The 25,288-nt window shown below is 46.2% G+C and overlaps 2 protein-coding genes across 25 annotated transcripts in view; one reads left to right on the forward strand and one right to left on the reverse strand.

Annotated features, from left to right (window-relative positions):
- Nucleotides 1–1,046: 1,046 nt before the first annotated feature.
- Nucleotides 1,047–11,631, reverse strand: RPUSD4 (RNA pseudouridine synthase D4). The gene is made up of 7 exons (XM_080649991.1): nucleotides 11,431–11,631; nucleotides 10,927–11,092; nucleotides 9,254–9,455; nucleotides 6,127–6,217; nucleotides 5,906–6,050; nucleotides 3,516–3,613; nucleotides 1,047–2,732 (listed from the first exon to the last, which is right to left on the reverse strand). The coding sequence occupies exons 1-7, from the start codon at nucleotides 11,617–11,619 to the stop codon at nucleotides 2,514–2,516; spliced, it is 1,110 nt and encodes a 369-aa protein (XP_080506117.1). The 5' UTR covers nucleotides 11,620–11,631; the 3' UTR covers nucleotides 1,047–2,513.
- Nucleotides 11,632–11,703: 72 nt separating this feature from the next.
- The window catches only part of FAM118B (family with sequence similarity 118 member B), a 41,103-nt gene continuing 27,518 nt past the window's right edge, over nucleotides 11,704–25,288 (forward strand). For 10 of the 24 annotated variants that reach the window (XM_080650714.1, XM_080650717.1, XM_080650718.1 and 7 more), the window contains exon 1: nucleotides 11,704–11,805. Coding sequence is in view for 10 of the 24 variants with exons in the window: in XM_080650712.1 (XP_080506838.1) it covers nucleotides 12,566–12,660 (95 nt within the window). In the remaining 14 variants the exon portion in view is untranslated. Of the gene's footprint in view, nucleotides 11,806–12,541; nucleotides 12,661–16,527; nucleotides 16,646–25,288 lie in introns of those variants that run through there. The other 14 variants (XM_080650712.1, XM_080650723.1, XM_080650729.1 and 11 more) reach the window with 5 other exon arrangements.

The following is a 25,288-nucleotide window of genomic DNA, read 5'->3' on the forward strand; positions in this document are numbered from 1 at the left end:
GTTCTATTTCAAATCCACTCGGGTGGGGAGTCCAAACCACAACCGGAAGCCCTCCTCTCTCATTCCACCAGAGAACAGAAAACGACAAGTTTTCTACTAAAAAAGCAGGGACCGAAATGGACTTCGCTGGGGTAGCCGAAGTCAGGGTCATGAGGAGGTTAGAGAAAGACAGCACAATCCTTTTGTGTAGGTACCCTATACTTGCTAAAACCTGGTCCCACTTAGATTAGCTCCCCAGGAAAGGGGATCAAACCTAGGAGGTTGCTGCCATCTCATGGCCAAACTAGGAACTACCGTTATTTCCTGTTTTGCTTCATTCACATTAATAATACTCAGAAACTAAAATATGCCCTATAAAACTATTTATATTAGACCCAGCACAACCCTAAAAAATGTCAGCTTGCCCTCGCTGGTTTGGCTCAGTGGATAGAGCGTCTGCGGACTGAAGGGTCGCAGGTTCGATTCTGGTCAAGGGCACATGCCAGGGTTGTTGGCTCGGTCCCTAGTGTGGGGCATGCAGGAGGCAGCCGATCAATGATTCTCTCATCATTGAGGTTTCTCTCTCTCTCTCCCTTCCTCTCTGAAATCAATAAAAATTTATTTAGCTGGGACCGGGTGGGACCACGGTCCTCTTCTTTTTTTTTTTTTTTTTTTTTAAATATATTTTTATTGATTTTTTACAGAGAGGAAGGAAGAGTGATAGATAGTCAGAAACATCGATGAGAGAGAAACATCGACCAGCTGCCTCCTGCACACCTCCCACTGGGGATGTGCCCGCAACCAAGTTACATGCCCTTGACCGGAATCGAACCTGGGACCTTTCAGTCCGCAGGCTGACGCTCTATCCACTGAGCCAAACCGGTTTTGGCTCAATAAAAATTTATTTAAAAAAAATAAAAACAAAACAAAAACCTAGCTCTAGATAGAGAGAATAGATTGGTGGGTTGTGGGGTGAGGGTTGGGCAAATGGTGAAAGTGTCCAAAAGTACTAACTGCCTGTTATAAAATAAGTAAGACATGGGGATATAATGTACATCATGATGATTACAATTGATAATACTGTATTTATTACATATTTTAAAGTTGCTAAGAGAATGGATCTTATAAGTTCTCATTATGAGAAAAAAACATTTGTAACTGTATGGTGATGGATGTTAACTTATGTGGTGATCATTTTACAACAGACAAATATTATGTTGTACACCTGTAACTAATGTTTTATGTCAATTATTCCTCAATGTAATAAAAATATAATGAGAAAGCACTTCACATCCACCAAGATGGCTTTAATCAGAAAGATGGGTGATAACAAGTGTTGATGATAAACTGAACCGTGATGCATTGTTGCTGGTAAGGAAAATAGTGCAACTGCTTTGGAAAAATCTGGAATTCTACAAAGTGTTAAGCAAGAACTATTGTATGACTAAGAGTTACCATATGGCCCAGCAATTGCACTCCTAGGAGTGTACTCAAGAGAAACGAAAACATGCATCTACATAAAAATTTATATATGGCCCAGTCGGCGTGGCTCAGTGGTTGAGCGTCAACCCATGAACCAGGAGGTCACAGTTCGATTCTCGGTCAGGGCACATGCCCGGGTTGTGGGCTCGATCCCCAGTGTGGGGCATGCAGGAGGCAGCTCATTAATATTTCTCTCTCATCATTGATATTTCTGTCTCTGAAATCAATAAAAATATTTTTTAATTGCTTTAGTTAGCAACATATGGGGAGATTTCACATAAACATCTGGATTTCCTGACTCTGAAATAATTGTAACAGCTGTTCCCACACAGCCACACCCAGATGGAGCCATCAAACACCCTCTTCAGACAGCGTGTGCCCTCACCACGTGTACACCTGCCCGTGCCACTCCTCCGTTACCTGCCTGCGTCTCTATCAGCTTTCCTGCTGTCACACAGCCATCCCGGGTCCCGGACCACAGGCGACGCATGGCTCACAGGCTGGAGCTGGAGGGAATCCCTGAACTGTGTGTCTACAAAACCTGAGACGGAAAACGAAGCAGAAGGGCTTGCTCATGGTCCCGCAGCTCCACGAAGACAGTGACGGGCTGCTTCTGACGTTCTCGTCCGTCAGTACCAACCACGCGCGTCCCAACCACAGGAGCCTTCCTGGTGGACCAAGAACTTTATTGTTGGGTGAAAAGTGCCTGCTCACAGGTTCTGTGCTGCAGCTCTCCGTTTCCAGTCACTGATCCCCACCTGCCTGGTCCTGGGCTCTCTTCCATTTTGGCAAGATGACCCCGAGGCCGGGAGACTTCCCACGGGCTTTCCCAGGATGTGGCCCAGTATCAGAAAATACACTTCAGTTTCCAGTAAAAGCCCTGAGCAGCTGGGGTCCTTCAACTCCTCGCTTGGCTCTTCTGGAGTCTGTCCCACAGGAGAAGTTAGCCGCGTCCATTCAACAAAGGTTAGAATTCAAGGCCAGTGCGCACTGTCCAGCCGTCTCCCCTGAGCTCCCAGGGGCCCCGGTGTCTCCCCTGAGTTCCCAGGGGCTCAGCTTTGTTGCTCGTCTGGATCCTGACTCGGCAGCTCTAAGCCCAGGCGGCTCACGGAGCGTACAAAGTAGCGAGGGAGCCTGCAGACCAGGTTGAGCTCCTCCTTCCTGGACCCCAGGGCAGGCAGGACGAGCTGGCGGGCATGCAGGTGCAGAGGGAGGTGGCGGGCCTTCGACTGTGGCAGCCCCAGCTTCCGCAGAATGCCGGCAGACAGCTTCTGCACAAAGAACAGACGCCTTGTGAGAGCGGCGCCAGCAGCAGTGCACCCTTGACCAAATGCACGTCAGAAGCCTGGCATGGAGGCCCCGGACACGAGCACCCCCGGGAGAGGCAGCATGGCAGCCTCCCACAGAAGCATGAACAGGAAGGGCTGGGGACCCAAGGGGGAGCACCCCGCCACAGCAGGGAGGCCCAAGTGGCCAGTTCTCTGCCCTCCAAGGAATGGGCTGGGGCACCAGGACCAGAAGTGCCCAGCACGGCTCTTCAGCAGCATGAAAGGTGACTATGAGCCTTCAGAGAGCCTCCTTTCCCCACAGCCTCCTGACAAAACCGGAGACCTGCCCAGCCGGCGTGGCTCAGGGGTTGAGCGTTGACCTAAGAACCAAGAGGTCACGTTTCGATTCCTGGTCAGGGCATATGACTGGGCTGCAAGTTGGATCTCCAGTGTGGGGCGTGGGGGAGACAGCCAATCGATGATTCTCTCTCATCATTGATGTTTCTATCTCTCTCCCCCTCTTCCTTCCTCTCCCAATAAAAAAATATATATATATATTTTTAAAAACCCCAAAGTCTAAGACCAATCACACAGCAGAAAGGTTTGCTGAGGCCCTGCAGGGGCATGAGGGCAACAGCGGGCTGCTCCTGTTCTCCCTACACTGGTAACTGGTGCTGCTGCGTCTGGCGCCCCTCAGCACGTCCTGCTGTGTCTCACTAGGGGCTCACATGGGGAGGCCCAAGTTCTGCCCCATAGTCGGCTGCATTTCGGGTCAAACCCAGTTACCTGGGGGGCCAACTTATTCCAGTCCGAGTACTTGTGATCGCCAAGGATTGGGCAATCCAATCCAAAAGACAGGTGAACGCGAAGCTGATGTTTTACCCCTTTAAGAAAAAGAGAGAGAAGACTTGTGAGTGGTTACAGAAACAGTGCCACTGGCAGCATCTGCTTCTAACCCATTAACTCAAAGCACAGTAAGCTGGCAAAGCCCCAACTACTAGTACATTCAAGTATAAAGGACAATATAACAACCTAAAAGCTATTAGGGAGTAAACATTATAAATACTGTTACACCCCCAATTTCCCCTCCCCCTCACAGTCCCCTCTCCACCATAGATAACCATTAGCATCAACTTGGTGTCTATTTCTGCCATGCTGGGTTTTCAAAAAACAATTTTATTATATAACACAATAGTATTGTTTTACATTTCTTTTACATTTACTTTTTATTGTGGCAAAATATATATAACATAAAGAGTTACCATTTGAACCCTTTTAAGTGTACAGCTTAGTGGCCATAAATACATTCATACTGTTGTGCAGCCAGCACTACCATCCATCTCAGAAATTTTGCATCGTCCTGAACTATAACTGTACCCATTAAACACCAGCTCCCCGCCGCTAACTGGTTTGGCTCAGTGGATGGCGTGTTGGCCTGCAGACTCAAGGGTCCTGGATTCGATTCCGGTCAGGGGCATAAGCTATGGGTTGCGGACTCGATCCCCAGTGCGGGGCGTGCAGGAGACAGCCGATCAATGATTCTCTCTCATCATTGATGTTTCTCTCTCTCTCCCTCTCCCTTTCTCTCTGAAATTAATAAAAATATATTAAAAATAAAAAAGAGCCGAAACCGGTTTGGCTCAGTGGATAGAGCGTCAGCCTGCGGACTGAAGGGTCCCAGGTTCGATTCCGGTCAAGGGCATGTACCTTGGTTGCGGGCACATCCCCAGTGGGAGGTATGTAGGAGGCAGCTGATCGATGTTTCTCTCTCATCATTGATGTTTCTATCTCTCTCTCCCTCTCCCTTTCTCTCTGAAATTAATAAAAATATATTAAAAATAAAAAAGAAATAACAGCTTTATAAAAAAAACTAGAGGCCCGGTGCACGGATTTGTGCACCAGTGGGGTCCCCCAGCCTGGCCAGCGGGGATCAGTGGACCTCTGCACCACTGCAGCACGGCCTTGCCTGCCAGCTCTTTGGGCTCCAGCCTGCTGCCTGCATTGATCCCACACAGCACAAAGTAGTGTGAGGAGGAGCCCAAGCCCCGGCTAGGCACTGTGCCGCTCCCGCTCATCCAGGCCAGGCTGCGCCTGCCGCCGCCACCCCTGGGACGCGCAGGGGGAGGGTCTGCGGGAGAGGTTCATGCCACCGCAGCTGCGCTTGCCAGCTGTGAACCCAGCGTCTGTCAGCTGAGCAGCGCTCCTGCTGTGGGAGCCCACTGACCACCAGGGGGCAGCTCCTGCATTACGTGTCTGCCCCCTGGTGGTCAGTATGCGTCATAGCGACCGGCTGGTCATCCAGTCACTTAGGCTTTTATATATAGAGATAGCCTCCCATCTCCTTCCCCCTCTAGCCCTTGGGACCACCAGGACTCTATTAGGTCGACTCTAGGCATCTCATATCCCTGGACTCATACAATATTTGCCCTTTTGTGTCTGGCTTATTTCACTCAGCATAATGCCCTCAAGGTCCCTCCTTGTTGCAGCACGTGTCAGAATTTCCTCCCTTTTTAAGGCTGCGTGGATATACCACATTGCTCATCCATTCGTCTGTCAGTGGACACCTGGGAGGTTTTCATTTTGGCTATTGTGAATAGTGCTGCTAGGAACATTGGTGTGCAGGCATCTTTTTGAATCCCTGCTTTCAATTCTTTTGGATGCATACCCAGGGGTAGAATTGCTGGATCACATGGTAATTCTATGCTTAATTTTTTTGAGAAACCACTTGGCACTATTTTAAATAAGTATAAACAAACTATATCTTTCTGCTACCTACTGTTTCTTTTTGTTGTTTGTTTTTTAATATATACTTTTATTGGTTTCCAAGAGGAAGGGAGAGGGAGAGATAGAAACATCAATGAAAGAAAATCACTGATGGGCTGCCTCCTGCATGCCCCACAATGGGTATCGAGCCCACAACCCAGGCATGTGCCCTTGACCGGCAATCGAACTTTGATCTCCTGACTCATAGGTCGACGCTCAACCACTGAGCCACGCCGGCCGGACAGCTACCTACTGTTTTTAACTATTATCCCTCCTGGAGCTCCCCGCCTCTCCAACAAGTCAGCTGCAATTCCGCCCCCACCATACCAGCTGCTCAGAAGGGCAGAGCCCAGCAGCACTGGGCACCCTGCGGGACAGTGGTGCCTCCCACCGTGGAGTGGCAGCACCCTCACCAGTAACAGGATGGAGCTCCAAGAGGGCGGAGGAGACGGTGCTGCTCAGCACCCGGTACTGAGTCACAGCCACGTGCGCGCTCCGGTTGGTCCGCACTCTCACCATCTTCCCATTGTCCATGCGGTAGCTCGGGGACAGCGTCATCTGAAGCCAAAGAAATCCAGATGTGATTCCGACGGACAAGCAGAAAACCTGTCCCCCCGGGAGGCGGCTCACCCACCTTGTGGTGCTTCTGCCCTTGCGCCTCCTTCTCCACGATGGGGATATCCACGACGCCTGCTGAGGGCATGGGGACGCGCACAGTGATGGCCCTGCGGGGGGGGGGGGGGGGGAGGGGAGGAGACACAGACCCTGCTTAGGCCACAAGAGTGAGGCATTCCTCGGATTTGGCTGCTTGGAGGTTTTCACAGCGGACCTGCTGTGGTCCCTTCCTAAGATCAGAGGGTCCCAAATGATCTCTTGGTAGAGTGCTTGGCCTGAGGGCTTGATACGATTCTTACAACCCTAGCTCTTCTACTCCTCGAGCAATATATGTCCATTGCAGAATATTTGGGGAGGGGAAACAGAAAAAAATTATATCGATAACATGGTCTTTCATTCCAGCCTTTAAAAATGAGTATGGCCCTAACCGGTTTGGCTCAGTGGATACAGCGTCAGCCTGCAGACTGAAGGGACCCAGGTTCGATTGCGGTCAAGGGTATGTACCTTGGTTGTGGGCACATCCCAGTAGGGAGTGTGCAGGAGGCAGCTAATTGATGTTTCTCTCTCTCATCGATGTTTCTAACTCTCTATCCCTCTCCCTTCCTCTCTGTAAAAAAATCAATAAAATATATTTAAAAAAATAAAAATAAAAATGAGTATGTACAGTTTAAAGTAAAATTAGAGTAGTGTGGTTTTCATATCCTCTTTTCTTTTCATAAAGATGGTAAATCCTGATTGCATATGAAACAAATAAATGAGCTGAATGAAAAATTCGCAGGCCCATTCCTGCCCTATTTGCCAGGCAGATAAGATGGGGAGGAACTGTGTTCAAAGAAGTCGCGGAAACCACAGCCACAATTCAGTAAGTCGTCCTGAATCAGTTCTGCCAGAGGCCGCCCCCTGTCACGTCACAGTCACAGTCACAGTCGGACAGAGGGCTATTTAATCTGTCCTTACGCTCAAGCCTCTTCCAGGTCAATCACAGGAGTCCCCTGGTTCTAGGTGGCCTACCCCAAAGTCGCTGACCAAGGGAGGCAAAGCCCACTCAGACACAACATTTCACATCCTGGACGCCCACTTCAGGCTGCCAGCCGTCTGGGCTGCTGTGACACATGTCATCCTACTTACACCCGAGTTGTAACTACCAGAGCATCCTTCCTGATGACCTAACATCACTGCTCAAAAACATCCCCTCCACATTCCCTGAATGTGAACAGGCCCTGATTCAGATGGGTACGAATCTATGCAGATGGACAAGACAGAAGTCCCTGCTCCCAAGGAATTCACAGTCTAGTAAGAGGAGTCAAACAAGTAACTATAACATAACAAGTTGCTATTGGCAAAAGCCAGCCAATAGTTCCTACTATGGTCTACTTGCAACTTCTGCTTCCTGCACCTTCTGGCCTACCTTCCCAGCTCTATCTGCCACCACCCACCACCCACCACCCGACTGGACTGTATGCCTCACTCCTTTGTGCCTGCCAGTCCCACAGTCTAGAACACATTTCTTCACCTCGTCGATCAAATCCTATTCATTCATCAAGGCCCAAGTAATTGATTTCAATTCTTCTATAAAGCCTATTACTGAGAATGGTTACCCATTCTGAACTTTCGTGGAGGATTTTCACAAATAATACAGCAATTTTTTATAGACTTACATTTTGATTACTTGCATACATAATAATAGTCTTCGCTTTCCATCTTTCAGCTTTTCCCATGAGCTCGGTACTGTGTTAAACACTTCACATGCATTATCTCACCCAAAAAGAATACTTACAAATCAAGTAGAAAATAATAAACAACCCAACAGAAAGCGAGCAAAAAGAAAATAAAGTCTGTTTACAGAAAGGGAAACTCAAAATAGACAATAATAACACGAGAGACAGTCAACAGACAATAGGGTGGTGAAGGCCTGGGGTGGGGTGGGGTGGGGCCTGGGTGGACGGGGTCCACGTGGGAGAAATGGGGGCTTTCTGTAATACTGCCAACACTAAAAAAAAAGTACACAGGCAAACTGAAAATAAAACACCTTTTAAAAAATTTTTTGTTTTTTTACCATCTGAGTGGTAATCCTTTTAAAAACACTTCGGTCAGACATGAGAGGAGCTGAACACTCACTCCTGGGGGAGAGAGTAAAAACTGACAAACCCAATTTGGAGAGCAATTTGGGCAGTTAAGTCTTCGAATTTTAAACTGTATGTACTTTCAACTCAGCAATCCCATTTCTAGGAATTTGTCCTGAAGATATACTCACATATTCTCCGCAAAAGGTCTGAAGAGTGGGATATTCCTAAACATCTGTCAATGAGGAAAGGATGGTATGCCCACACCATGGAATACGATAGAGCCATAGAGGTGCCGGGTCTAAATGCACACCACAGATCGCTCTCTGAGATATACTGTCCCAGTGGAAAGGGCAGGATGCAAGCAATGCGAAATACGCTGCCACACAGTAACATGCTTCTCCATGCCAGTGTAACTCGGGAAGTCCATACGGGACTCTAGTAATAGAGGCTGCCTCTGGAAAGGGAACAGGAGTAGATGGGGGACAGGAGTAGTCTTCATTTTTGCTCCTGTTATCTTCCTTCTAATAAAAACTGAGGTGACCCTATATGCACTAACAAGGAAAGATCCCAAGACACAGAGTTAAGTGGGTAAAGAAAGTACAATGTGATATACATATGCGCACATACATGTGTGTGTGTGTGTAGATACACATACATACATACTGTACATATTACATATATATATGTGTGTGTGTATATATATATATCCATAAATATGTTGACACAGGACGGGAGGAATAAAAAGCAAACTGCCCCGAGGGAAGGGACAAAAATGACAGAGTGGATGGATTCTCCAGGAGTTCTGTGCTTTATTTCTGTCATTTGACTATTTGATCACAGAAATCATGTATTACTTGTATAAATTAATTTTCAATGGTCTTCATGTATAGCCATTATTAAGAGCGACTACCCTATTAGACTCTAATGCTCAAAGCACTAAATCTGCTTCCTACACCTTTCCAGTGCACCCGGGTCCTAGCACACGGCCTCCTGTTAACAGGAGTGGCCGCTGTACGAATGCACGAATAGAAGAAAGGGATGCCTTCACGCCGACCACCGCTGCCACGGCGGGCTCCATACCAGTACTTCTTCACCACCTGACGGGTCCTGAACAGCTCTTGGACCTGGTGTGCCACCTCCTTGTCCCGAGCCAACACCATGACGCCCGTAGTCTCCTTGTCGAGCCGGTGGCACAGATGCAGGGGCTCTGCCTTGTGGCCGTGAAGCACCTTTGCCAGGATAGGGAGGACGTCACTGATGCAGAGCTGGACCCCAGGGCCCCCTACGATGGGAAAAGACAGAGGCTTGAGTGGCCAGGAAAAGCCCCACCAAAGAACGCTGCTTGGGAAAGAAAGCCCTCACTGGATTAACTGCCAACGCTTTCCAGGGCCTTATCCGGGGATTCCCAACATCCTTACGCCAAGGAGCTCGCTAGAAAGGAACCTCAGGCCCCCAGCTATTCACCAAAATCTGCATGTTAACAAGATGTCCAGCCCTAGCTGGTGTGGCTCTGTGGACAGATTGTCGACCTGCAGACTGAAGGGTCCCAGGTTCGATTCCGATCAAGGGCACATGCCTGGGTTGTGGGCTCGGTCCCCCGTGGGGGGCCTGCAGGAGGCAGCCAGTCAATGATTCTCTCTCATCATTGATGTGTCTATGTCTCTCTCCCTCTCTCTTCCTCTTTAAAATCAATAAAAAATATATTTTTTTAAAAAATAAAAGGTGTCCAAATAACTCATATGCATATTAAAGTTTGAGAAGTACTATCTTAGAGCATGAAGCTTTCTCCACGGACACAAATATTCTTTAATCCTCTAGTATATGTACTCACACTAAAATCAGCAACTAAAACGAGGAGGCCTGATCTTTTACCATATAAACAAAGGCTTGAGAATTTGCTAAGTAGGGCCTGGTGAGAAATATAAGATCATGAGGCCCTCCCGAAGCATCACAGGAGAGCTGAGAGTTGCTGGGGTGAGACATTCTTAGTTTCCACCCTATGTCCTCTCCTAACTACCATGACCTTGGACAGGTTGCTTAACCTTCCTAACTTTCAGTCTTCTCATCTACAAAATGTAAATGTCCAAATTATAATTATCTCATGGGAGATGAGGAGATAAGAAACTGCTGTGAAAGTCAACAGAGAAAAAAATCCACACAAAGCACCTGGCAAGGTTTAATTCCTTCCCTTTATGTACAACCTTCTCCATACCTTCCAAAAATCATTCTTCTTCCCACTAAAAGAGGCCTCCCCCTCTCCCGCAAACTCGTGGGTTTTTTTTCTATCTTTCCTGACTCACTCCAGCTGTCTGACACATTCAACATTTACTCAAAAACATTTGCGTGTCCATGAAGTTCTAGGTCCCCTGGGGTTTTGTTTTGTTGGGTATCCCGCCCCCCAACACACACACACCATATAATTTTTTCTTATATGTTATTTCCTCTTACCCCGTTTTGGTGGAAAATAACCTGAAGACAAGAATCACACAGCCTTTATATTCTTCTACACAATCCCTGTGGAGGTCTGCACAGGGATTCCATAAATCACTGCTGACAGCCAGTTGTTTGGAAGCTGGGAACTGTCTTATTGATCTGTTTCCTCAATAGTGCCTTATATAGGACAGTACTCGACAAAAATTTAAATTACTTTGAATGCAAGGCTGCTGAGAGCCCCCGAAGTGATGTCTGAGTGTTGCCCCTAATTGTAGCAGAAAGCAGCAGCGGCCTTCCTCCCTTTCCCACGTGGTCCTTACCATGCACAGGGAGACCATAGGGCTTATTGATGACCACAAGGTCCTTGTCCTGGTGGAGAATCCCTCGGCTCAGTGCCTTAGCGAGCACGTTGGGGTGGACTCGTTGCAGCTGCTGCGTGAACCGCACTAGTTCGTGCACTCTCCGCTGGACAGGGTTTCTGAGCTCCTACGGGGAGAGAAAAAGCGATGAGAACATGCCTGATGGAGAAGATCTTCAAGAAGTCTGGGTGAGCATCTGGGCAGGGAGGGCATCACTGTATCTTTGCAGGAGACTCGCGCCTTCCCCAGTAAATTGAGAGCGGGGATGCTTAGCACCGAGCCCGCAGGGCCCAAGGACCAGCCCACAGGAAGGCACCGCAAGCTGCAGACCTCTCCCTCCGCTTTCTCCCCATTCTCCACCACCGACCAGGACCTTCACTTGCATTCTCTCAGAGGACCCTCGCCCGCCTGGGGACCCAGAGCGCACTGCCTCTTGGGAACTGTAGTTTTTCCCTCCGGACTCACCGGCTCCTTCTTCGCCTTTTGTTCCTGTTTCTGGGCTCGGAGCCTCTCCGCTAACTGTTGGGCGTCCAGGGGCTTAGAGGCAGCAGCGGCGGTACAAAATGGCTTTGGGACGAGACAGAGGAGACTGCCCACACCCGGCCCGGAACCCCGAACCCGGAGGCGCAGCACGCCCCAGCTGGGCGCCGCCATCTTGCCGAGGAGGGCGGGGCGAGTCGAGACCCACTGACTAGGGAGGTGGGTTGGGCGGGCTGTGCGGGTCACGTGGGGCGGAGGGGGCGGGGGAAACCCGGGCCGAGTCACGTGAGCGTGCACGCTGAGTGCTCCTGCGCTGGCCGTTAACTGCAGTTAGAGCAGCCGGCGTTTGGAGAGGACGCGGTGAGTACGCGCGGAAGCTCGGCCGGGGCTGGGAAATGCCGGCTCCTCAAGCGTTAACTTCGCGTCGCAGGATCTTTGTCTCGGAGAGCACTGCCTTGGGAGACCACGTCTCCCTGCGGGAGACGATACCACCCCAAACCCTGTCCGCCTCCGCGGAGCGATGCTCCCAGACGCTCTCCGCGGAGCCTCCTTAGGCGCCGGCTCGTTCGTCCTGGCAACCGCGTCCGCGGGGCTTGGCTGTTCTCCCGGGGCGCGTCCTGCCCCTTACCGTCCATTTCCTTACCGCTCGACCTGCGGAGATGCCCGGCTGTGTCTGTCACCTCCCGGCTCCCAAGCCTCTTGGTCATACGTAGTAACCTGTTCTCTCCCTGGGATGATGGGGGGTGGGGGAGCCCTCGCGTTATCCTGGGGCCCCAGACCGATTTCCTCCCTAGGGAACCCCTTGAGTTTCTTCTGTTCTCCCTCAAGAATGCATTTCTTGCAGCCTCCTCTCGCCCTACCCTTTCCCTGCTCCTTCCGAAGAAGAGGCTGAGACTGTCCCCTTTCCGTTCCCTTCATTTTTTCCTTCCATATTTCGCAACCGCCCCAAACCCTCTTCTGTCCCCCTCTTCCTTAAGTGTAATGTGGGGTTCTCGTGGCCAAACTGTGCGCGACTTTCTCTGACTTCGCTACGGGGTGGCCGGGAAGATGAACGGTTGGTGGGGATGGTGATGTGAAAAATACCTTGGGACCCACCTGCCGCTGGGTAGGGCGCAAGCGAATGCCGAGTTCTGAGAAAGGGGGGGGATCCGCCCCGACGACCGAGGGAGCCGTGCGTGAAGATGGCTTCGAGTGGAGGCCGCCCGAGGAGTTGGGGTGAGTCGTGGAATCGGGTTCGCGCCCTACCTACCCCTCCAAAAGGGATTGGCAGAAGGGAGCCATATTGAGCTAGAAATAAACCTGAGCAGGTCAGTGGGGCCAGCCCGTGGACGACTTGAAGTGGGAGAGTTTGAGCGACAGGTGATAAGTAGGGAGGAGTCTGCAGCTTCTTGAGCAGGACAGAGACTCCGTGCAAGGGGAATTGTAGAAATTAATCTGGACAGGTTGGAAAGGAAAGGGCTTGGGTGGCGGGGAAATCAGCGGGGAATGCTGCAGTCTGGGCGGTCGGTAGCAGCAGACCCTTAAGCTTCTTCATTCAGTGGCCTTCTCTCCCTACACTGTCCTGTCCTCTGAGTTTGAGTTGGGGTTGAGTTGTACAAGTCAAGATGTACCATTGGCCGCTGCTGTTGAACTGTGAGTCCCTTAAGGACTCATTCAGTTTTTTATTCCCACATCTGGCACAAGGGTAACCTCGAAGATTCATTAGATGAAGTACATCATAGACATGTGTGGGGTGTGTCTGAACATTTTGATTTGTCTTCGTTCTGTCATTTTTTTGATTTGCAGAATGGAGGTATCTGTAATGAGTAGGAAAGAAGGTGTGTGTGTGTGTGTGTGTGTGTGTGTGTGTGTGTGTGTGTGTGTGTGTGTTTCTGTAATAAGACAGGGGATTGGGATCGAAATGCAAAGAATTAGGAGGGAGTTTGGGAAGCAACTTCTCTCTCTCCTTCTGCCCGCCCCTTCCCCTCTGCAAATTCACAGGTAAGACATGATCTGTGAAAGTTGAGACGTTCCACCCTACAAGAAATATTATGTTTTACTGATATGCTCCAGACCCGATTCTAATTTCACTGAAAGGTTGCACATCACATATTATTTAGGTACGTGAAGACTTTTTTCCCCCGAAGGACTCTGAAATTTGGACGTCAGGACTTTAATTCACATCACTATACTAATTACCATGACCCCTTTGGGTATAGGACTTTTATGGGGGCTGGGAAAAACTATTTCTACCTTAATTTGTCCTTGATGGCATTAAAGAAATGATACCTGTTCTTGCAGAATTGGCCTTCTGTGGCAGGAAACAAAATGAAGAACCAACTCAGATGTCATTGCTGGTGACACAGAGCTGGTGTTCTTGGGTTTCAGTTTAACGCAAGACAACACTAGCACCCAAGAATAAAAACACTGGTCACTTTTTTCTGGAGAAGGAACTTCTAGATTTCTTTTGTTGAAACATCGTAAGAAAACTTTGAAGAATTCACAGTCCTTGTTTGCTTGTTACCAGTCTTACTTAGCCAATATGGGTACAGAAATTACAACTTCCCTAATGTTTCTCCTATGAGTCTAGGCCTCTGGTGATTTAAAGTAGAGTTGCTAAGTGCAGAAGAATTTATGCAAATATGATGTCTATCTTTTGTTTTTTAAAGCTATTTTGCCTCCTTCCTCAATCAGCTGATCCTGCCTTAGGCAGTTTATTTGTTCCACTTCTGCAGCAATCTCACATTCTGTTTTTGGTTGACTCATCTGGACTGTTTTCTCAGTACAAGGAAGAAAATTCTATTTGTGCTGTTTTCATTCTTATAGAGTTCAAAGATGGCATATTTACATATATTTTCAAATTTTATTTATTGGGGTAACATTGGTTAACAACAAGTTTCAGCTGTACAATTGTTTTTTAAAGCAATGGAGTTTATTGATTTTTCTTAAGGGAGAGGAAGGGGGAGAGAGAGAGAAAGAGAGACATCGATTTGTTGTTTCACTTATTGCTACATTCATTGGTTGCTTCTTGTATGTGCCCTGATCAGAGATCAAACCCGAAATCTTGGCTCATTGGGATGATGCTCCAACCAACTGAGCTACCTGGCTATGGCAGGTGTGCCACTTTTTAAAATGACATCTGTGGACTCCATTTTGTGCTCATCACTCAAAGTCCAGTCTCCTTGCATCACCATATATTTGTCCTCCTTTATCCTCTTCCCCTCTGGCAACCACTACTTACAGATTTTGCTATATCATAATATATCGAGTGCCCCCAAAATAACAATATATAGAACTTAATTCATTTTTTTCCTTTTTTTTTAAACATTTTTATTGATTTCAGAGAGGGAGGGAGAGGGAGAGAGAGATAGAAACATCAATGATGAGAGAGAATCATTGATTGGCTGCCTTCTGCACACCCCTTATTGGGGATCAAGCCCACAACCCAGGCATGTGCCCTTGACCGGAATCGAACCTGGGACCCTTCAGTCTGCAGAATGATGCTTTATCCACTGAGCCAAGTGGGCCAGGGCCTTAATTCATTTTTAAGGATATTTCCTGATCTATGCAAAAACAAAGCTGCCTTTTTATTTCACAGATATAAATAAGGACTACTAATAAAGGAACTTGTATTTAAATATCACAAATTTAAGTTTAATTAGTGGCATAAGGTTAAATGCTGGCTTCTCAAACAGTGATTTGCTAGTTGCATATTAACCAACAATTCAGTTTCGCTGAGGAGCAGGAAGTACTTGGACATTGTTTTATGGTTTTAGAGAGAGTCAGAGAAGCATTAGCGGGAGCTCTGGAGGTGTCCTAGAAAGTGCATTTGTTGGGCGGGGACGGTGTGGCTCAGTGTTGAGCATTCACCTACGAACCAGGAAGTCACCGGCTGATTCCCGGTCATGCCCAGGTGGCGGGCTCAATCCCCAGGACTGGAGATTGAGCCTGCAGGAGGCAGCAGATCAGTGATTCTCTCTCATCATTGATTTTTCTATCTCTCCCTTTTTCTCTGAAATCAACAAAAATATATTACTAAAAAAAAAAAAAAAAAAAGTGCAGTTGGGAGCCGGAGATCTGGGAATTGGTACCAGTTCAGCTGCTTGGGAACTTAAATAATTTGGGCTTCAGTTTTTTGTCTTTTAAAAGATCCTTATAGCTCTAAGCTTGATTCTATAAAGCTTTTCCACTGACATTTAAGTACTTCTCTTTCTTAACAAGTGGAATTTATTTCAGACTTATCTTGAGTACATTTAGCATTGGCATAGAGAACCATGATTGCTCTTTACCCCAGAATTTAAACTTATGCCAGTGAGCTAACATTTATATTTGGAGGTTACTTTATTGAGGGTTGTTGGAATACACCTTAAGATTTCCTAAGTGGGGCATGACAGAGGGAGTGCAGACAGAAATAAAATATATGAGAGCCCTGGCCTGGTAGCTGTTGGTTACAGCATCGTTCTGATATGCCAAGGTTGTAGGTTCGATCCCTAGTCAGGGCACATACAATGAATGCATAAATAAGTGGAACAACAAATCGATGTCTCTGTATCTTTCTCTCCCCAGAAATAAATAATAATTAAAAGAATATTAGAAATCGGTAGTATGAACCTATACATGGCTGTTGGTGTTTTTTTCCATACCAGCATTTTAAAGAAATTCTGTTGTACTGATTCTGTTACCCCTACATATTTTTAATCTTTTGATTGATGATCAAAGCAGGTCTGGCTTAAACCAGTACTTCCTGAACTTCTTCATATCATGACACATGTGGAAATAATTGTTGCTTCAAACAGGAAAACTGGAGGCAGCCCACAGAAGACAGCTGGCCTGGAAGCGGTGGCTGTGCCCAGTCCCCACATGACCAACCTCAGCCTGTTTCTTCATATGAGCAGTGGCATTAATAATCCGTATCTAGTAAGATGGCTTTGACGAGCCACGAGATAAATATACGTGGTGTCCATATACTCAAAGTATTAATAACATTTCCTGATTATAAGTTAAAAAAAGATCATTACATTAGAGCATTTTCAAAACTGCAAAGAGCTGTTTGTTTTATGGCATTTACATAAATGAAGATGACCAAGGTATCTTATGGGAAAAGGAATATACACGGGAAGGGTGAACATGGAGATGATGCTTCCAGAACATGAACAGTGATACTCACCAAGTACACAGTCAAAAGCCAGAGGATATCAGGATCCTAGAGAAATTCAAGAAGGTATGTGCAACATACAGTTGCTTAAGTTGAATAAACCTATTCTTTGATTACTTGAAAATTTAAACAGGAAATTATCCATGTGGATTGTTGTGTTTTCATCGTTAATGATTGGAACATGCTCTGTTGGCTCTAAGGATCCTGTTAATTTAATGAAAATAATTTCCAGTAGCTGGTACAAGCAGAGCTGAGCTGTCAGCTGATTTAGAAAACCAGATCCACACTGAGTTTACTGGTCCATGCTAAGACTGTGCTGTGGTACCAAGCAAACTGAAGCTCCTTCTCCAGAAAAAAATTGACCAGGGTTTTTTTCTTAGGCACCAAGCAAACTGAAGCTCCTTCTCCAGAAAAAAAAGTGACCAGGGTTTTTTTCTTAGGCACCAAGCAAACTGAAGCTCCTTCTCCAGAAAAAAAAGTGACCAGGGTTTTTTTCTTAGGCACTGTAGTGTATATGTTGGGTTAACCTACTTGTCAGCATTTCCCCAACTTGCTTGATGGTAAGACTCACCTGAGGTACTTTTAAATGTACAGAGCACTTCTCTAGAAATGTTGAATCTGTAAATTCTGAGTGGGCCCAGGGATCAGTTTCCCTTGGTCTTTCCTGCCTAGCAAGCACTCTGGGGGCCTGGGCTAAAAGTTCTCTTGTTTATGAATATACTACACAAAGGTAAGGTTACTTGAAAATGTAGAGAGAAACATGGCAAATTTTAAATGTTGCCATTTTCCCCCCTTTTTTTTGGTTAGTCCTCACCCGAGGATATTTTTCCACTGACTCAGAGAGAGTGGAAGGGACGGGGAAGGACGGAGAAATATTGATGTGAGAGACACCTTGATTGATTGAGTGCTTCCTGCACGCACCAGGGATCGAGCCTGCAACCTAGGTATGTGCCCTTGACAGGAATCAAACCCAGAACCCTTCAGTCCCCAGGCTGATGCTCTATCCACTGAGCCAAATGGGCTAGGGCAGGGTCAGTAAACTCAGTCAACAGAGCGGCAAACTGCGGCTCACCACTGGGCTAGGGCTTTCCCTTTTTTAATTTTTTTATTTTTTATCAAAATAATTCATGCATATGTTTTAAAGTCAGATAGTATTAAAAAGGAATAAAACAAAAACCATGCCCTCCATTTTCCTCACCTCATAGTCGTCTCATTTCTTAGAGGCAACCACTCAATTATTTCCTTCTTTCTGCAGGTGTTAGCCTCATATTTCACTATCATTTGCTATGTTATTATTTCTCGTCTTTCCCCCCAGTGTTTGGCTTGTTGATTTCTGGCTGTGGTAGATTAGGACTTCATTCTTCCACTCCCCCATTTTCCACATCCTCCACCCCTGTCACAGCTATATTGTAATTTTTTATTAAAACAAGCAGTTTTCCTGTGTTTATACCTCTGCCAATACCATTCAACCATTGAGGCAGGTGACCGATCTCAGCTCCGCTCTTTCTTGTGTTTAGGTTTACCTTTGCCTGCTTTTCTCACATTTCTACTGTTGTTGTTTTTCCAACACTTCAAAATATTTGTCACATTCTTATCAGTAACGTTTCCTGCAAAATATTTGTCACATTCTTATCAGTAACATTTCCTGTGAACTGAGATGTATCACTTCCATTTTTTTTTTTTTTTATTTGAGCTCTGCATCTTCCTCCTGTTCCTCTCTCTACTCTTTTCTATCAGGAACTACTGCCCAAATATAGTTTGGGAACTGCCCTTCACTCTCCTGGGCTGGCACCAGGCCGTCCCACTTCTTGGTATACACCCTTATTTACTAAGAAGTATTTGAGTAACTTTGTCTTACCCACAGACTTGCTTGATTGTTTGGAAATGTTATAGAATTCTAGGTGGGAAACAATTTTCCCTCCGAATTTTGAAGGCATTATGTACCGCCTGGTATCTGTAATTGCTCTAGAGGCACAGGGATTCAGATCCTTTTTATGTGACCTTATTTTGTTGTTTTTTTCTTTTCTTTTCTTCCTTGCTGGAAGCTTTGGGTGCATTCTCTCTATCCCTGGTGCTAGGGCATATCATGATGATGTACCGTGGTGTGGTCTCGCCTCATTTACTGTTCTGGGTACTCAGTGGATCCTGTCATTCTTAGAAATGTGTGTCCTTCAGTTCTGGGACATTTTCTTCTATTATTTCTCTGATTTTTTCATCCCATTTTTTCTTTTTCTTTGATCCTTTTTCATAATATCTATTTTTATTATGTGGATATGATAGCTTCAAAGAAAGCCCATTACGGTGTTTTAGTTTTCTGCTCTGCATTGGAGCAGGTTTGAGTGTCAGCCATTAAGTAAAGGCAAAGCCTTATTTATGTGTGGTGAGAACTTAGTGCTTTGTCACAGTGTTATAGGCCCCATTAGGTCATGTCTACGCGGCCAGGGGTGGACCTGGGCCTCTGCTCACTCCGGGTGCTCTGGCTCCTTCCCTGCCCTTTATGTATTTCCTGCACTGCCTGCATGGACCCGTTTCTTTTCCAATCTGTGAGGATAGGTTGGTCCCTTGGGCCCAGGCCAGCCCCTGTTGCTGGTCCTGGTCTCACCCTTGGTCTTGTACTCACCTCCTTCGTTCTTTTTTAAAAAAGTGTGTTAGTAGGTCTCCTTAACCTGTTTTGCTCTTCACCTATTTTTTTCCCTCAATTATTTTTACTGGTCACTTTTTAAGACTGGTGCTATCTGTTCAGCAAAGCAATGTTTATTAATTAATTAATTAATTTATTTATTTATTTATTTATTTTTTGAACTTCCAGATTCTTGTTTCAGGTCTAAACATTGCTTTTATCTCTCAGTTCATTTACAGATCAAAGAGAATACTTTTCAGTTTTTATTTTTAAAAATATCCTGAATAGAATGTGAAACTAAGTAAAGGTTTCAAGCTTAAATTAACCACTTTCCTAAATTTCCTTTGGTCCAACATTCTCCTGCTCTTCAAGGAATTGTTGGAATTGATGCGAGGAATGTGCTTACAAGTACAAGTGCATTGCTAAAGTACCCGACAGTCTTTCAAAGTCAATAAGTACTTGTGTTGGTGCTTGAAACTGAAAGAGGGAAATAACCACCTGTAAACCTCTCACCCAGAGATTATTTCTGCCCTGCGGAGGCCTATATAATATATGATAAGGAACTGGTTGTGGAGCTGTTTTTTGACCTTTAAGTTTGAAGTAGTATCTTGAAGTCCCTTTGCATGTGAGGTGCTGTGTAACCAACACTTTTGAGCAGGTGTCTCCTGGGTCTGAAACACAGCAGAGATCTGAGCTGAAGATACAGATTTGGGAGTCATTGACGTTTAGTTGGTATTTGAATCATTTGGAGTAGATGGGGTGGGCAGGGGAGGGAATGTGTAAAGTGAGTAGAGTGGAGCGCCTAAAGTAGACTGGACTCTCAACATTTAAGGGATGGACAGAGGAAGAGCTTTCACTAGAGGGATGGGAGGAAAACAGAATCCAAATGAGATGAGGATGAATTAAATGTCAGATGCTTCCAACAGGTAAAGGAAGATAAGTACTAAGGATTTCATTGAATTTTGCCTTAAAGGTGTCCATCTCCCGTAACACTTTCCTTGATCTTCCTCAAGCAAAATTGTTAATCTTCTCTGTACCTCATATATACATGTTAAACTTAGCACAAATATGCAATAAATATTTGGTTATAAGTTCTATTTCCCCTAAAAAGTAGAGACTTTTTAAGAATATGCGCCTTATGGGTATACTTACAGTCTTAGTCATCTTTGGTGAGACAGTATTGCATTATGTCTTCACAACATGGACTCAAGTGAGCATCCTATGTCTACTGTGTAATAGCTGTGTGATCTTTAGCAAGACACTTAACATCTCTGTGCTTGCATTCTAATATCTGTGATATGAGATGATAATAGTTTCTACTTCAGAGAAGAATGAACACTTGTAAAGTACAGAAAACAGTGCCTGCCTCATTATAAATGTTAAATGGTGTTTGGTGGATATGGTAATAGGAGTATTCTTAAGACAGTGTCTGACACTTAACAGATACTTGAACATGAAAACTCAACAACTTTTTGGGACTAATACAGTTCCTGTCATTTTACTCTACAAGCATATCCTATCTAATAAAAGCATAATATGCAAATTGACCGTACCTCTGCTCTACCCACAAGCCATGCCCACCAGCCAATCAGGAGTGAGTATGCAAATTAACCCAACCAAGATGACTGCGGCCACGGAGAGAGCAGGAGGCTTGTGTTGCCCCCGGCGATGGAGGAAGCCAAGCTTTCCGCCTGCCCTGGCCTGCCTTGGCCTCTGCTCAAGGCTACAAAGTTTCAATTATAGAGAATAAGTAAATCCCAACAAAAATGGCTGCGGCCATGGAGCAAGCAGGAGGCTTGGCTCTGCTCAAGGCTACAAAGTTTCAATTATAGAAGAAATAAATCCCAGATACCAGGGCCACTGCTTGGGGGCGGGGGTGGGGAGGCGGCCTGCAAACCACCACAGGCCCTGCACCCAGGCCACCCCACGCCCGAAGGGGACCCCCACCCTGATCCGGACACCCTTCAGGGCAAACCAGTTGGCCCCCACCCATGCACCAGACCTCTATCCTATCTAATCCTAGCTAATAAAAGAATAATATGCAAATTGACCATCACTCCAACACACAAGATGGCTGCCCCCATGTGATCAAAAATGACTGCCCCCATGTGGACACAAGATGGCCGCCACAAGATGGCCAGCAAAGGAGGGTAGTTGGGAGGGACCAGGTCTGCAAGGGAGGGCAGTTGTGGGTGATCAGGCCAGCAGGGGAGGGCAGTTGGGAGGGACCAGGCCTGCAAGGGAGGGCAGTTGGGGGCAATCAAGCCTCAGGGGAGGGCAGTTGGGGGGGACCAGGCTGGCAGAGGAGGGATGTTGTGGGCAACTGGGCCTGCAGGGAAGGGCAGTTGGGGGGGACCCAGGCCTGCAGGGGAGGGCAGTTAGGGGAGACCAGGCCTGCAGGGAAGGGCAGTTAGGGGCAAACAGGCTGGCAGGGAAGCATTTAGGCATCAATCAGGCTGGCAGGGGAGTGGTTAGGGAGTGATCAGGCTGGCAGGCAGAAGCAGGGGCAATCAGGAAGGCAGGCAGGTGAACAGTTGGGAGCCAGCAGTCCTGGATTGTGAGAGGGATGTCCGACTGCCCATTTAGGCCCGATCCTACCTGGATCGGGCCTAAACGGGCAGTTGGACATCCCTTGAGGGGTCCCAGATTGGAGAGGGTGCAGGCTGGGCTGAGGGACTCTCCCCTCCCCCCCTCCCCCGTGCACAAATTTCGTGCACCGGGCCTCTAGTATGGAATATAATCATGGCCAGGCCATAGGGAAATTACAGAATAGAAGTGGACTGAGTTAAATGCATGCAGCTCTGTTTTATAAAACAAATCTGTGGACTTACCACAAAGTACTTTGTGATCTTAGTTTCTTTTCATGTAGTTGGGAAGGAGAAAGCAAAAAGCCAAAGCAGACTGCTCCAAAGCAGATGAGAATTTTTATGTGTAGAGATAAACAGCCTTAAGTAGGTAAGTGGTGGCTGAAAGTCGCAGCGCCTATTTGTTTGACTTAAAAGAAACAATACTACAACGTCACCCATTTATCCTGGTTCTTTTCTTCCCTTAAAAAAATTTCTAGTACAGCCCTAGCCGGTTTGGCTCAGTGGATAGAGCATCAGCCTGAGGACCGAAGGGTCCCGGGTTCAGTTCCGGTCAAGGGCATATGCCTGGGTTGCGGGCTCGATCCCCATTAGGGGGCGTGCAGGAGGCAGCCGATTAGTGATTCTCTCTCATCATTGATGTTTCTAGTTTCTATCTCTCCCTCTGCCTTCCTCTTTGAGGTCAATAAAAATATATTAATAAAAAATAAAAAATATTTAAAAATTTTTTCTAGTACAGTTAACAGACAATATTATATTAGTTTCAGGTGTACAACATAATGATGAAACATTTATGTAGTTTACAAAGTGGTCACCCTGATAGGTTTAGTACCCATTAGACATCATACATAGTTATCACAACAATATCAACTATATTCCCTATGCTGTACTCTGCATCCCGTGGTTATTTTTATAGCTGGCAATTTGTACTTTAATCCCTTCACCTTTTTCACCCGTCTCCAACCTTGCTCTCACCTGGCAACCATCAATTTATTCTCTGTATCAGTTTGTTCCTGTTATGTTTGTTATTTAGCCTCCACATTTGTGTGTTTTTCAAGTTTTTTTCTTGTAATTGATTTGTAGTTTATAACATTGTGGTTGGAGAAGATGCTTCATGTGATTTCAAATTTAAAATTTTCTTTTTAAATTTAGAGACTTGTTTTGTGGTCTAACTTGTGGCCTATCCTGGAAAATGTTCTATGTGCACTTGAAAAGGACGTATATTCTGCTGCTTTGGGGTAAAATGCTTTGAAAATGTCAATCAGATCCGTCTTATGTGTCCTTCAAGCCCTCTGTTTCCTTGTTGATTTTCTGTCAGATGATTCAGCCATTGATTTTCTGTTCAACTGGCCAAGGGCTCCCAGGGTTGCTTATGTGGGATGTGTGTGCTCTCCTGTTGTAATTGATCCTTGATTGCTGTTGTCACATCTGAGGGTGGAGTTGACCCTCAAGCTTATCGGCTGTCCCGGCTGGCCATGGCTACAATGAATGAGCTGTTGTATAGGGGCTGAACCTATAAAGATGAGTCACTTTAGTGGGGCTCTGGTGCCATTCAAGTCTGCTCAGGTGTGATAATTGTGGAGTTGGTTGGGTGGTGGTCTGGTGTGGTCTGAAGCTGGCCACCATCTGTACTGGGTCTGGGGCCTCTTGGGAGAGGCTCTGGTGCAAGCCAAGGTTCGCTGCCACTTGTGTCTGGCGTGGGGCTGCCTAGTAGGATCTGGAAAGTGATCTGCAGTAGGTTGCCGCTTAGTCTGAGTTTGGAGAAGCTTGGCAGAGGCTGTGCTGTGAAATGAGGCCAGCTTGCCACTAGCTGCAGGCTTGGGACCATTTGGTGGGCCCCACGATATGAGCAAGGCCAGCTGCCGCTTGTACTAGGGTTGTGACCGCTTAGTTGAAGCTACATGGCAAGCCAAGACTGGTCACTGTTTATGCCAGAATTGTGGCCACCCGATGTTAGTGCAAGTAGAGACCTATCACCGTTTGTTTTACTGAACTCAAGTTCGCCAGTTGGGGTGTTCTATTCAGGAACCAGCCTTGGTTGTTGTTAGGTAGTTTTATTACTTGCAGCAAGTAAAGAAGATGGGATTCACACCCAAAGCTCTGTCTCCTCAAGGAAGGCTTAGCCATTGCTGGTATACACTAGTTCAGTGGTCGGCAAACTCATTAGTCAACAGAGCGGCAAATTGCGGCTTGCGAGCCTACTATACCCAACTTATAGTAGTAGAGTTCCACGTGGGATCCACATTGGACTAATGGACTATAATGAACTGAATGCTGAACTGGACCCGCCTCAGCAGGGAACGGAAGCTCTGGACACTGGCCTTGCTTTTGGCTCTGCTGGAACCCCAGCTGCCCCTCTTTCAGGACTGGCTTAAGGGAAATGGTACTTTACAACTCAAGGAATGTTACTCCACGCAGATAAAGCCGTTTTCCACTTCTTATTTTCCCATGGGAATCTTAGAAAATTCATTTTCTCAAAAATATCTTTAAGAGCCAACCCACACCCACAAGTGATAGAGAAATCTGGCCCGCTAATTCCTCCGGCAACAATATTACTGGATACATGGAAAATATACTTTTTTTTTTTTTTCTTTCTAGTATTTTTAAAATCTCCTTTCTTAGCAACATGTGTCATTGTTTTGGGGATATACCTTCTCAAAAGTTTCACAGGAGGGAAAGCAGTGGCAAGGAACTTCTCATTCTTTGCATGGTAAAATCATCACCAGCTTCTAGTTCAAATCACATTTTAATTCAGTGTCCCATTATTCCTTTTTGAAACAGTTTTGTTTTCCTATACACGATGTGTTACTTTGATTTTATGATTGAAAATCACTAATATAAGTACATCTGAGCCCTGGAGCCTGGAATAATGGGAAGTTCGTTTTATACACCGTTAGAAAGGCTGCCGTCTGCATGATAGAACTGAATTGATGAGCTACCTGAGTAAAGCAGCTTATTTATTACTGGTCCACGCCCTTGTTGGATGCTCTTCTGTAGATATTATGCCGAGTACCTCTTCCTTCCTCCCTTCCTTAAAAACCAGATGTATTGGAATTAGGCCAAATGCCCCCATTTGATTTCTTCCACGTCAGAGGATGACTGTCTTTCCCCTTAGAAAATGAAGTTAACCCTTTTCTATGTTTAGGCTAGAGAAATAGCCAGTCTTTATTCCTGTCACTGTTTTATTTTTTCAAATAGACGTAGGGGAGGGAGGCTTTTAAAACAAGAAATGTACCGCCTTCTTAACTAGTCATTTTTTGTTTGTTTGTTTAATCCTCACCCAAGGATGTGTTTTCACTTGAAGATATGCTTATTTGTTTGTTTTTAATCCTCACCTGAGGATATTTTTTCCATTGATTTCTAGAGAGAGAATGGAAGGAAGGGAGGAAGGGGAGAAAGAGAGAGAAACATCAAAGTGAGAGAGACACATTGTTTGGTTGCCTCCCACATTCACCCCCATCGGGGCTGGGGAACAAGCAACTGAGGTGCGTGCCCTTGACCAGA

The sequence above is a fragment of the Plecotus auritus genome (assembly GCF_963455305.1).
Source record: "Plecotus auritus genome assembly, chromosome: 13".
Classification (NCBI taxonomy): Eukaryota; Metazoa; Chordata; class Mammalia; order Chiroptera; family Vespertilionidae; genus Plecotus; species Plecotus auritus.